Below are 13,180 nucleotides of genomic sequence, written 5' to 3' on the forward strand. Positions count from 1 at the left end.
AAATGAGTTTGACACCCCTGATCATTACTGTGTGAAAAACAACAAAATGGAATCAGATAATAAAATAACACAGCCCTGAATATATACATATACATGTGTGTGTGTGTGTGTGTGTGTGTGTGTGTGTGTGTGTGTGTGTGTGAGAGAGGGAGGGAGTTGGCCGGGGGGGGGGGGGATTTTTTGTCCTCCGAGGGGCCCGACGGAAAGAAATTCAGAACCACTGCACTAGGAGGTCAGAGAAAAAGCTTGTGGGCTTGGGCCGCTCAATAGATTCCGGGAGGCTGATGATTGGATGTTATTTCTGCGGCTCCAGCTTTTTAAGCCTGCAGTCTTCGCCGCTAGCCTGGTGTTGCTATCTGCCAGGGCTGCACCTCTCTTCCAGTGCCTGAATGCACTTGGTATTCAGTTCAGCATTATTTTCCAGAGAATCAAGACGGTGTCTGTGTTCTGTTGCATGGTTTGTATTTTGTCCAATCTAGATTTTATGGCCACGAAAGTGTTCTTTATGTTGGTTGGGATGCTAGCTCTGAGGTCCTCTAACAGGTTAGCTCTGCGAGTTAGACAGCTACTGCATGAGGTGGAGGCTTCTGCTTCTGCTTTCCTTTGCGGTTTTGAAGATTTCGACATCTTGCGTTGAGATAATATTGATGTTTATTCCTCAGTTTCACATGTAGGAGCAGCAACAAAGTATGGCTTTGCAGAGTAAATGAAGTTAGAGTTATGGGAGATGAAGACTGCATTGTGCTGACATGCTCACCAAACCGGAAGTCCTGGAAGTTGTGCTTTTTATTAAAAGACACTATTTTGTGTCGAACACATCTGCAGCACAGAATTACTCAAAATCCCTGAAACGTCTTTGGTCACGCATTTTGTCCCAGTAGGCTTGAAAATTCCTCTCTGTTGTAATTTTAAACAAATATTAAAGGACAAAATATTGTAAAACAGTGTTCTGCCTGTAATTCATATCATTGTTGCTGTAACTGTCAAGAGACCAAAAAATAAGTTATTTTATTCATTATATATATTTTTTTAAATTTATCAGCCGATTAATCAGTTATCAGAATTTTTGTCTGCCAAATATTGGAAAAAGCGTCTGCCTCAAAAAATCCATATCGGTTGGGTCTATTAAACAGCACATCGGCCTTCTTGGTGGGAAATCTGGATACAAAAAAAATCCCAAGACGGGACAGCTGACTGACAAACGGCAAAATGCACACTCTGCAGGACGGGTTCTCAGATGAACTTATAAGTGTTTAATCATACCTGAAGTGTTCAGTATATTCTCTTCATTCTTTGAGTCTGTTTGCGCATGCAAAATGAAGCGTGATTAATATAGATTAAAAATGAATGATATTTAATAGTGATTTATCTAAATTAATCTACAGCAACCCTCTGATTAAAAATTACAATGTTTGACAGTGTTTATACATACATTTTGCATTATAGTTTAGGTAAGTTAGAAAGACGACTGTTCGGTCATGCAGAATACACGTATTTTACATTTACTCAGCTTAAACAGTCACTTCGGTAGACCCTTAGTACTAAAGTTAGAACAAAGATGAGAAATAAATGCTGTTCTCAGGGAAGTGTACAGGAGCAGGAACTGAATTCACGACCAACCCTGAGCAGAGTTCAGCCTTCTTGGTGGAGGTAACAAAGGAACGATGTTTGTTTGTTTTTCTGTCTGCAAGATTACACAAGAACTATAGGCTCGAATTTCATGAATCCTGGTGGTGAGCTTGAATATAGACAACATAAGGTTTCACTGAATTACTGTGCAGGATCACTCTTTAAAATGATGTTCTTTTCAGATATGTTAAAGACACGGTAATAACTGATCTCATAAATACCAGCTAAGCTTAACCAGGAAATTAGTCAATTTTGTACCATTGTAACCCATGAAAGTGATATCAAGAATTTCTATTGGAATATTTTGTACACTGATTTGTACTAATAAACTCAGCACTGGCTCCCCACAGGGCTGTGTGCTGAGCTCCATCCTCTACTCACTGTATGACTGTGTTCCCATCCACAACTGTAACACCATCATTATGTTGGCTAATGACACGACTGTGGTCGTACTTATCGAAGGAGGAGACAAGAGAAATGAAGTCCAAACACTGACGGTGCAGTGTTCAAAGAAAACCTGCAACAAGCTGCTAGTGTCCCGTTACCGCTGCTCCTCTGAGAGCATGCTGGCCAACTATCACTGTGTGGTTCATCAGCTGCTCAGCAGCAGACAGGAGAACCCTTTAGAGGATCATCAACACCAAACAGTGGACGATCTTTGAATGACATATTTATCTCTGGTTGCATCCGTAGAGCAGCAAACATTTTTCAGGTCCAATCCCATCCTGGACACCATCTGTTTGACCTACGGCCCTCAGGTAGGCACTTCAGATCCATCAAATCACAGACAAATGGACTGTAAAATAGCTTCCACCACAGAGCCATAGGAGATCTGAAGTGGTGTGGACCTGAGTGCCTATCATCATTATACTAGAAAGGAGAGATGCCACATTCAGTGATGGAGGTGTTAGCATGAGAGGTTTCTTAATCAGTGTATTTTACCAGGGTGTCAGAATTCAGCCACTTGTTGCACTTCCAGAAAGACCTTTTCTTTTTTTTTTGGTCCTGTCCAGTAACAGAGCAGGCAGAATGGGGATCTGGCTGCTGCATTGTGCCACACAAGTTTGCTTTTCCAAGGGGAGTTTATAAGTATAAGACTCCCCTTGATACTGTACAGTAATTTATTTAGATTGAATACTTGTTGATTAGTTAAATATACATAAGTTTGCTGGACCTGACAAGGGAAAGGCAGGAAGAAAGAAACAAGAAGAGAGAAAGAAAAAATAAAACAACAAGGGGGGATAGTGAAGAGAAAAGGAAGGGTGCAAGAATACAATTATCTTTCAATTGAAACCGACACAACAGACAACAAGCTAGTACCCCTTAACAAAGACACACCGGAACGCATCCTACGGGTTTTGTTAGGAAACACAGCTAGTAATTATTCAGATCATCTATGTGAAGCAAACAAACTGAGGAAACATGTCTTTTGATATTCTGGCACCAGGACAAACTTAACATCCCACAAGACAACATGGTTGCTATGTCCACATGCAGAGTACGGTGCAATTGTGACTGTGATCATGCAACTAAAGAAAAGACCATTTTTAAATAATAGAAAGAATGCATTAAAAAATATTGCTTGAATAGAAACAAGGTGATTTTCTCATTGTTGAAATATCATGTCCATGTAATCCTGCTCCCCGACCGCAGGTTTTAACATGAGTGCTTTTACCTGAACCAGCCAGATCCCATCTTTAGTGTCCTCCACTAATTCGTAGAAGTGCATCTCTCCACTAAAGTGCGTGGTACTGGAATCTCCTGCATCTGTCTGCTCCTCCTTTTTCTTGATGGCTGAGTACAGCTCCCCTTGTGTCAAGTCTCCTAAAGGAGGAAAAAAGTGCCACAATTTGAAAAGGGCCAAGGAGCATCCATGTCACAGTGGTTCCCATACTTTGTTTGGCTTCTGTGTTTACAATCTGTTCAACGTGACATTTTACGTATCTGATCATTTATTTAGGTTTGAATGGTATCAGGAGTTGCAGAGCTCATTAAGTCCAAAAAACCCAAACGACAGATCAGTCAGATGTTCTTCGTGCACAACCCAGTTCTAGTCCACACAGTGATGGCTTACCTTTGGAGTATGACTGCATGTAGCTGCTCTTAACTTTGCTTGATTTCCTTTCAATTACTACGTTTGTTTGTAAAACTCCTTTTCCTTTCTGTTTGACGTGTGCAGGACGATGCATATGTGGTTTGTTTACACATTCAACTGCTCTGGAGAGATTTTTCTTTTCTGAGCTCACCTTGGTAAGCACAGGAAAAAAAAACTTCAAGTTTAACATCTGAAGATACCAAAAGCCATCACAACTAATTTTGTGCCAATTATCATTCTATGCTTAAGTGTGACAGTGTAGCCCTGCGATAGACTGGAGACCTGTCCAGGATGCCCCCTGCCTTCACCCATAGGCTCCAGCCCCACTGCGACACCACAGCAGTTAAAGCGGTGTATATAGATCATTTATCACACAAGTCTGTGTAGAACGGAAGACAGGGGTGTCAGAACACTTCTGTGCAGTATTTCTAGTACTTTTAAGGTCCCAAACTCCACTCGTGAGTAGGTATCTCTTAATTTGTATCATTTTTATCAAGCCCCCATGGCCTGCAGAGTGTAGGGAAACACCTGGGGATGTTTGTGGGGCACTAGCTACATGCAGAGGCCTTGTTTACCAACTCACAGCTCTCTGGTATGTCTAGAGGCTGACAAATAACCACTGAAAGATGGGAAAAAAAAACGCTGGCGAGGCTTTTTATAGCCCAAATTCTGAAAATCTCAGACCCCCACAACTCAGAAACTATTTGAGCTACAGGCCTACAATTTTGAATAGAAAGTACTTTTGTGACTATCTAATGGCATTAAAATTTAGGACTAATTTGAAGATGGTGCAGCAACCACCATCTGATTAAACCACACGGAATGACCCAACAGGACAATGATCCCAAACACACCTCCAGGCTGTGTAAGGGCTATTTGACAAAGAAGGAGATTGATGAGTGCTGCATCAGATGACCTGGTCTCCACAGTCACCTGACCTAAACCCAATCCAGATGGTTTGGGATGAGAGGGATCGCAGAGTGAAGGCAAAAGGGCCATCAAGAGCTCAGCATCTCTGAACTCCTTCAAAACTGTTACAAAAAACAAACAAACTGGAAAATCATTTCAGGGGAGTACCTCATGTAGCTCATCCAGAGAATGCCAACAGCACACAAAGCAGAAATCCAAGCAAAAAGTGGCTATTTTGAAGAATCTAAAATATCAGACATGTTTTGACTTATTTCACACTTTTTTGTTTACTACATAAATCTATATTTGTTCATAGTTTTGATGCCAGTGAGAATCTACAATGTCATGGAAATAAAGAATAAAGATTAAATGAGAAGGTGTGTCCAAACTTGTGTTGTGTGAATGGTAGTGTATCTCCTGGGTCCTATTGTTCTTCTTGTTACTTTCATGTACCCCTAAGTCTAAAATTTGGAAGTTTATTCTTATGTTTACACCTTTTATTATTTTCTCAAGAATCATATGAGATTAACATTTTATGTTTGGTTTCATTCTAATCACCTATTCAGTGGTATTTTAGGTCTGTGATCATCAGTTTAATGAACTCCAATGGCCTCCACAGTTACCAGATCTCAGTCCAATAGAACACCTTTGGGATGTGTGGAATGGTAGATTGGCATCATGGATGTGCAGCTGACAAGTCTGTAGCGACTGTGTGATGCTATCATGTCAATACGGACCAACGCCTTGTTGAAAGTATGCCATGAATAATTAAGGCAGTTCAACCTTTTACTAGCCACAAGAACTTGTTCTGTATTTTTTATTTGACATGCAAACAGTCAGCACAACGGGAGGGAACCTCCCTCACTTCAGCATTGGACAAGCTGGTATACATGTCGTATTAGCTTTTCTCAAACAAACAACTAGAATAAACACAAACAGCAACTTTTACAGTATTGGACTAACGACGAGTTACATTTTCACGTCATGCGTGCCTATCCATGAACGCAACTACAGTCCCTGACAAAAGTCTTGTCGCTTGGGTACAAGTTGACCATAACTGCCCCTCAAATATATTTCTAATCATTTTTTTTCTACAAGAAATGGCTCATTTCAATCCCAACAGCTTGTGAAATAATGTGTTGGTGCCAAACAAAACTACTGAAAAGCATTCTAACGTTTACAGCTTAGCAAAGCCCACTGAGTCAGTTTTTGCAAAGACAAAAGTCTTGTCGCCTTGTCATATGATGCACCCAATCCTAGATTACAGCCTCACCTGTGATCAATAATTGATCTATTAACTAGTGGGTGTGTATAAAAACAACCCCAGCACACCAGACCATCACATCAACTGCAACTTGACCTCTGCCAACATGCCTAAGATTCACCCTGAGACCAAAGCGATGATTATCAAGAGGCTGAAGACCACATTCATTACTGAGGTGGCTGACACCTTCAATGTGTCTCAGCATCAAGTACAAAGAATAAGAAAAAGATTTAAAGAGACTGGAGCTGTTTTTGACAAGCTCAGGTCCGGCAGACCCCGCAAGACAACTGCTCGGGAGGACCGTCTGTTGGCTCAAAAATCCAAGACCAACCCCTTTTTCCACTGCAGCAGAGCTCCACCAGGCCTGGTCACCTCAAGTCTCTGTGTCAACCAGAACAGTTTGTAGAATTCTGTCTCGAAACGGCCTCCATGGTCGAATCAGTGCCCAGAAACCAGCACTAAACAAAAGGCAATTAAAAAAACGTGTGGCATTTGCCAAGGCCCACAGCCTGCTAGAAGGATGGACGCTAGAAAAGCGGCAGAAGGTGGATTTCTCAGATGAATCTTCAGTTGAATTACATCACAGCCACCGCAAATATTGCAGGAGACCTACTGGAGCCCGCATGGATCCGAGATTCACCCAGAAAACAGTGAAGTTCAGTGGCAGAAAAGTCATGGTCTGGGGTTACATTCAGTATGGGGGTGTATGAGAGATTTGCAGGGTGGAAGGCAATATCAACAGCCTAAAATATCAAGAAGTATTAGCTACCTCTTACATTCCCAACCATAAAAGGGGTCAAATTTTGCAGCAGAATGGTGCTCCATCGCATACTTCCATCTCTACATCAAAGTTCCTCAAGGTGAAGAAGATCAAGGTGCTCCAGGACTGGCCGGTCCAGTCACCAGACATGAACATCATTGAACATGTCTGAGGTAGAATGAAAGAGGAAGCATGGAAGACAAAACCAAAGAATGTTGATGAACTCTGGGAGGCATGTAAGACTGCTTTCTTTGCTATTCCTGATGACTTCATCAATAAATTGTATGAATCATTGCCGAACCGCATGGATGCAGACCTTCAAGCTCATGGAAGTCATACAAGATATTAAATATGGATCTCACAGCATCACTACTTAATTCACTGATGTTATGCAACATATTTTTGTATTTGAAGTAAATTATTTGTTCAATTTTCACATTATTCTCTTTAGACGACAAAACTTTTGTCTTGCCAAAATCTGACATTTCTGTGTTCATTAAATGATGAATCCTTCTTCAGTGAAGCAAATTTATTTTAGTATATTAAACAGAATTTGGGAGGGTTTTAGCTTTCATATGAGCCATTTCTAAAACCAATGGATTAATTAAAAGTCAGGTTATGAGGTTTTGTTTCTACAAAATGGATAAGTGACAAGACTTTTGTCAGGGACTGTACATAAAGTTCAGACTATGGAAACACGAATAGGTCTGAGCTGGTGACATTTACGGCTATGCTACGAGGGTATGCATTCACACATGCAGCTGACCCATTTAGTTGCCCTCAGATTAATGGAACAGTGTGCATATCTGAAAGGGGTGTAAATGCTGTGTGTGCAGCATTACTAGAGATACTCTTAATGTATTGCAGATGACAACTTCCACCCTCTGTTCTCTCATGCATCTCACAAATGCATGCATAATCACACTCAAACCTATCGAACCTACAGAATAAACGGAACAAATCATAACTCAAAGGTGCAGGTTTAATTAATTAATGAGGGTGAGTTCATGTCAAATTTTAAGTGAGTGTGTGAGTGAGGGAGAGTGTATGGGTGGGGTGTGTGCATCTTTGTAGGGGGGTACTTTCGTGTCTGCATGCAGGTGGACGTGGTCATACAGCTGTCAAACGTTTACATACACCGATAAAGACCACGTATCATGGTAGTCTTCATTTTCTAATGACTCCTACAACACCAAATCTTCCATGATAGAATGGCGGAAATACATGCATCTTTGTCACAAAAAACAATCATGCATTTTGATTCTTGTGTAGATTTTTTGTGGGTCTTCTGGAAATATGAATGGATTTGGATGAAATTTTCAGGGTCGGTCAGAAATGATACAAGGACCAAGTGATTAGATTTTGGCAGTGAAACAGCTTATAGTCTGGATCCACACATTTGTTAAGGATTTCCCATTCCAAGATATAGGAGCTGGCACGGAGTCACAGTAACCATGACAACAAGTGAACGCTGTGTCAGTTGCCTGCTGACGATCACACGATTGCGATCCTACTACAAATCCACCATTGCTGACTTATCAGAAATGATATAAGGAACTAATTAAATTGTGTAGGTGTTTTCCAAGTCCCATCAATTTCAGCCGCCTGCTGCATATTTAAGATAAGATAATCCTTTGATCCCCAGAGGCGAAATTCAGGTATTGCAGCAGCACAGGGCAAAGGTAATTACACATTCAGGTCAGGTTCGGTATCCGTACATAACGTACACATGCAGAACGTATGCCTGTGTTCAGCGCAAAGTCAGGGAATGAACAGCCTTGGGGGAGTACTGCGCTCTCCGAGTGCTTATCTTGTTGATATACGTTTTCAGGATTTAAAAACCTCCCCACACACTGAATATCACTGTAAACCACGGATTTAAGATTTCCATATTATTGCGAGATAGCAACACGTCGTCACCGTAACTATGACAACAAGCTAACGACCACATGATTGCGATCCTACTACAAATCCACCGCCACATTTGTTAAGGATTTCCCACTGAGATAGCGCCACGGTAACCATGGCAACAGGTGAACGCTACCTCAGCGGCCTGCTGACGATCACATGATTGTTATCCTACCACAAATCCACCACTGTGGACGTATCGGAAATGACACAAGGAACAGTTGACTAAATTGTGGGGGTGTTTCCGAGTCCCATCAATTCCCACTGCCCACTACATATTTACGTCACACACGTCACATAAGGTACACATGCAGAAAACACACCTGTGTTCAACGTAAGGTCAGGTAATGAACTGTGTTGGTGGAGTATTGTGCTCTCTGAGTGCTTTTGACGTGACAAACTGTGAGCATGTGTGTGTGTGTGAACACGTTTATGCCAGGAAGTAAAATTATCTTTTTAGGCCACTGACAGACATGTCCAAATGTGATTCATTCAACAGTAAATGATCATTTTGTACCGCAAATCTACCAACCACATCATATTAAACCAGTATCTGGCTGCTGCTAATGTCCCACCAAGGTGTACCAGCTTGTGTAAATGGGTTGGAACGTTAAATAATTAATTTCTGAATAAATATTGTCAAATATAATGTTGAAACTAGGGATGGGAATTTCGACTAACTTCCCCACCGACTAGTCTCAAATTTTATTTGCGACTAGTCGACTAGTCTGTAAAGCCACATAATGACAGTGAAGAAACATTTTCATTTATATCCCGCTCTCAGTCTGGATGGGATCTGTAGTGACTTTGTGCATGCACGATTCACCTGCTGTCTGGAGGGATGTGTCCTCTAATCAGACACTGGGACTGCTGTGGGGTTACTGGACTGACAGCCTGTGCTCTGGGAGGAGGAGAAGCTCACAGCAGCACCTGCTGCTGGTTGAGGACAGTAGCTGCAGAATGATCCCAGTTTTCCTGTCAGAGTCTCCAAAACGGCAGAAAAAGTCACTAGATTTCTAAGTTGGCAACACTGGTTTCTGCTTACACAGCTGACAGGCGACCTTGTTGTCATCTGCTGCGTCAAAATACTGCCAAACGGTGCTGATTTTCTTACGTGGGAGCGTCGCCATCTTCCCACTTCACCTTTCCAAACTTTCTTCCCCAAACTGTGTGGCCCCGCCCCCTGCTATGTGTGAGGGGAGGAGGAGCAGTTCCCTCCCTGGCTGCTCAGCCTGTTTACAAAGAAACAGAGGCACGAAGAACAAGGAGCATGATGCTTAATGCAGCGTTTAACCGACTAGTATACTAAACGTCTAATAAATGAGTAGGCGGTTAAACGATTAAACAACTAGTCTCGCACATCCCTAGTTAAAACATGTTCTAACAGCTGAAAACATGCAACTTTTTTTTTAGCAATAGTTACTGTCTCCTAGCCTAGCCGTGCTAGACCCATGTTCTGAAGACACAAGGGTCTAGGAACGCTCGACAGGGAGGGAGGCGGGCTAAAAGGTTGTCTATCAAATCCCTCTGCAGCAATTGGGTAGGTATACAACCAATCAGCGCAACGAATAGGCTCCTAGAGCGCTGGAAATCAGAGGATGCGGTAGTTCGGTGAAGCCTTATTTATACAGTCGATGGGTGAAGCTCAAGTATATTACAGACATGTTAACAGAAAGATTATTCAGAGTCGGTGCTAATGGAGCTCAACGACTGTTGTCGACCCTGGCAGAGAATTAAATTCATTGCCGTGGGTTGTCTAGCGCGGCTAGGCTAACTGTCTCCTGCAATTTCATCACAACAAATAAGCTTAAAACATCGCAACTTACACCACAATTTTTAAAAAAAAAGCTGCTACGAATTCAGGCATTTTTTGGCCGCAACAATCATGAAAAACGCCTGCGAAATCCTGGAAGGACTGACAAGTGTATGAAAATCTTTTTTTCATGACTATATGTCTATATCAACTGAGCGTTTGTCACAGTTGTTATTTTATTTGATATGCTATGTAGAGATGAAATGTAAGCTTGACTTTGATGGAGCATTTCAAAAGGCCCTCAACAATTCCTCCTTACAATACACACCCACACACGCAATTCTTCAAATAATAAAACCATTGGGGCATCTTGCAGCACCTTTAAGATGCCACTACTGTGAAAACCAAAAATAGTCAGTGTGTATTTGGTTTCAGACAGTCAGTGACTTTCCACAGGTGCTGTCACAGACGTAACTATGAACATGAGTAGTTTGGGAGGCTGGTCATTTTATAGCCTACTGGGAAGATGAAAGCACTGGAGCCAATCATGCAGTCTGCTGACAATGAGCAACGTTTTTGTCTCTCAGGTCTCAAGCATGAGGTTTCTTTCAATCTTATATTGCACAAAAATCTTTGTATTGTTGGTAATCACCGACATCCCACAACGTGAAAATCAAAAAATAAACCCTTTCACTGACTACTTATAATACTAGTTTCTGACCTTTGTGTAAGTTCTTTCTTAACTTAAAGGAGAAATGGAAGACCGAGGTGAAATTGGTTTTATATTCGACATTCGCTTGTTTTTTCCGTTTCTAGCCTTAATAGCCTCGCGAAAACCGCACCAATTCCAGCCAGGTTGGTATTATTTTGTACAGTTAAGTCAGAGAGACATTTCACTGTTGCCATCAACTCACCAACCACAATGATTGTGGCGAAAACTAAAAGGATCAACGCTGAATGTCCGTCGGAGTTCCGTGCGGCAGCCGGAGCGTTTAGGGACCGTCGCAAAATTGCAATCGGTGATTTTTCTGTTTGGACAATCAAGGAGAAAAAAAACCCCATACAAATACTGTCTGTTTAAGTTTATTATACATCTTTCACAAGAATTATCTAGAAGAAAATGCATTTAAAAACACCTCACAAAGAAGAAGTGTTCATTCAATAAGAGTTATTTCTATTTCCATTTTTGGAAATTGCTCTCAGAGATTCCAGCCAACCAACCACAAAATATTTGTCATGTGTTCTGCTGTTCTTTTACGACCATTATGTCCAACAGATAAAACATTTCAATATATACCAGAAAAAATGCATGTCCATTGAGTGTGATATCAATATTTATCCATTTTATTTTGGAATAGGTCACAACAATTTAATCTGACCAACACTAATCGACTCATCATCCATTTGCATGGTTGATATTGATTTTTCACAAACATTATCTCTCAGAAAATCATGTATAAAATATTGTGGAAACTGTGACTGATCATTGAACATATTTTTGGAACAGTTCTCAGTTTTATTTTGAAATAGCTCTCAGGAAACTTGACCTACAAACACCATTCAATTTGTTATGTGTTGTTAAGGCCAACATTGATCTTTCACAACCATTATCTTTTAGAAAATCTGCTAAAAATATTCCAAGAGCTATTAGTGATGTTTGTGTATATTTTACGCATATTACTTAGTTTTATTTTGAAATAGCTCACAGGACACTTGACCTACCGACACCATTCAACTTGTTATCTGTTGTTAAGGTCAATATTGATCTTTCACAACCATTATCTGTAAGAAAATCTGCTAAAAATATTCCCGAAACTATAAATAATAATTGTGTATATTTTAGACATATTACTTAGTTTTATTTAGAAATAGCTCACAGGACACTTGACCTACCGACACCATTCAACTTGTTATGTGTTGTTAAGGCCAACATTGATCTTTCACAACCATTATCTCTTAGAAAATCTGCTAAAAATATTCCAAGAGCTATTAGTAATCATTGAGCATATTTCACACATATTACTTAGTTTTATTTTGAAATAGCTCACAGGACACTTGACCTACCGACACCATTCAACTTGTTATGTGTTGTTAAGGCCAACATTGATCTTTCACAACCATTATCTCTTAGAAAATCTGCTAAAAATATTCCCGAAACTATAAATAATAATTGTGTATATTTTACGCATATTACTCAGTTTTATTTTGAAATAGCTCACAGGAAACTTGACCTACAAACACCATTCAACTTGTTATGTGTTGTTAAGGCCAACATTGATCTTTCACAACCATTATCTCTTAGAAAATCTGCTAAAAATATTCCAAGAGCTATTAGTAATCATTGAGCATATTTTACACATATTACTTAGTTTTATTTAGAAATAGCTCACAGGACACTTTATGGCCCGCCCCTTCATAGCGAGAACCATAGACATAATAAAGAGTAGACGCCACATCGACCGCTACTGCCTATTGGGGCTGACGAGCGGTGGGGCCGCCATCTTGGTCCGGTCATCCGCTCCACTCAGCGCTGTTTGACAGCGTATTTAATCCATCTTAACTCTGAATATTAAACTGATTTTCACGTGTTTTTTATTTTTATTTTTTTGCTGCAAACGTCATACATGTAGCCATACACGACAAATGATTCGGCATATTTCAATATTCATAGCGGGAATAATAGATAATAATAATAATAGGTAATAGAATATTCTGAAATTAAGCTCGACTGTAGACAGGTATTTTACAAACACTGTAAACACACACACACTAATATATGTTAGAGAAGCAGATAATGGCAGTAAAGTTAATTATTTTAATAATTTGAAGAGACAATATATGATTACACTATACAGCCATGGC

The 13,180-nt window shown here is 40.4% G+C and overlaps 1 protein-coding gene across 1 annotated transcript in view; it reads right to left on the reverse strand.

Moving 5' to 3' along the window:
- Positions 1 to 13,180, reverse strand: part of rnf103 (ring finger protein 103) — a 46,420-nt gene that overhangs the window by 23,391 nt on the left and 9,849 nt on the right. The window contains exon 2 of the mRNA XM_051954066.1: positions 3,305 to 3,453. Coding sequence (XP_051810026.1) covers positions 3,305 to 3,453 — 149 coding nt within the window. The remainder of the gene's footprint in view (positions 1 to 3,304; positions 3,454 to 13,180) is intronic.

This window comes from Acanthochromis polyacanthus, chromosome 10 (assembly GCF_021347895.1).
Source record: "Acanthochromis polyacanthus isolate Apoly-LR-REF ecotype Palm Island chromosome 10, KAUST_Apoly_ChrSc, whole genome shotgun sequence".
NCBI lineage: Eukaryota > Metazoa > Chordata > Actinopteri > Pomacentridae > Acanthochromis > Acanthochromis polyacanthus.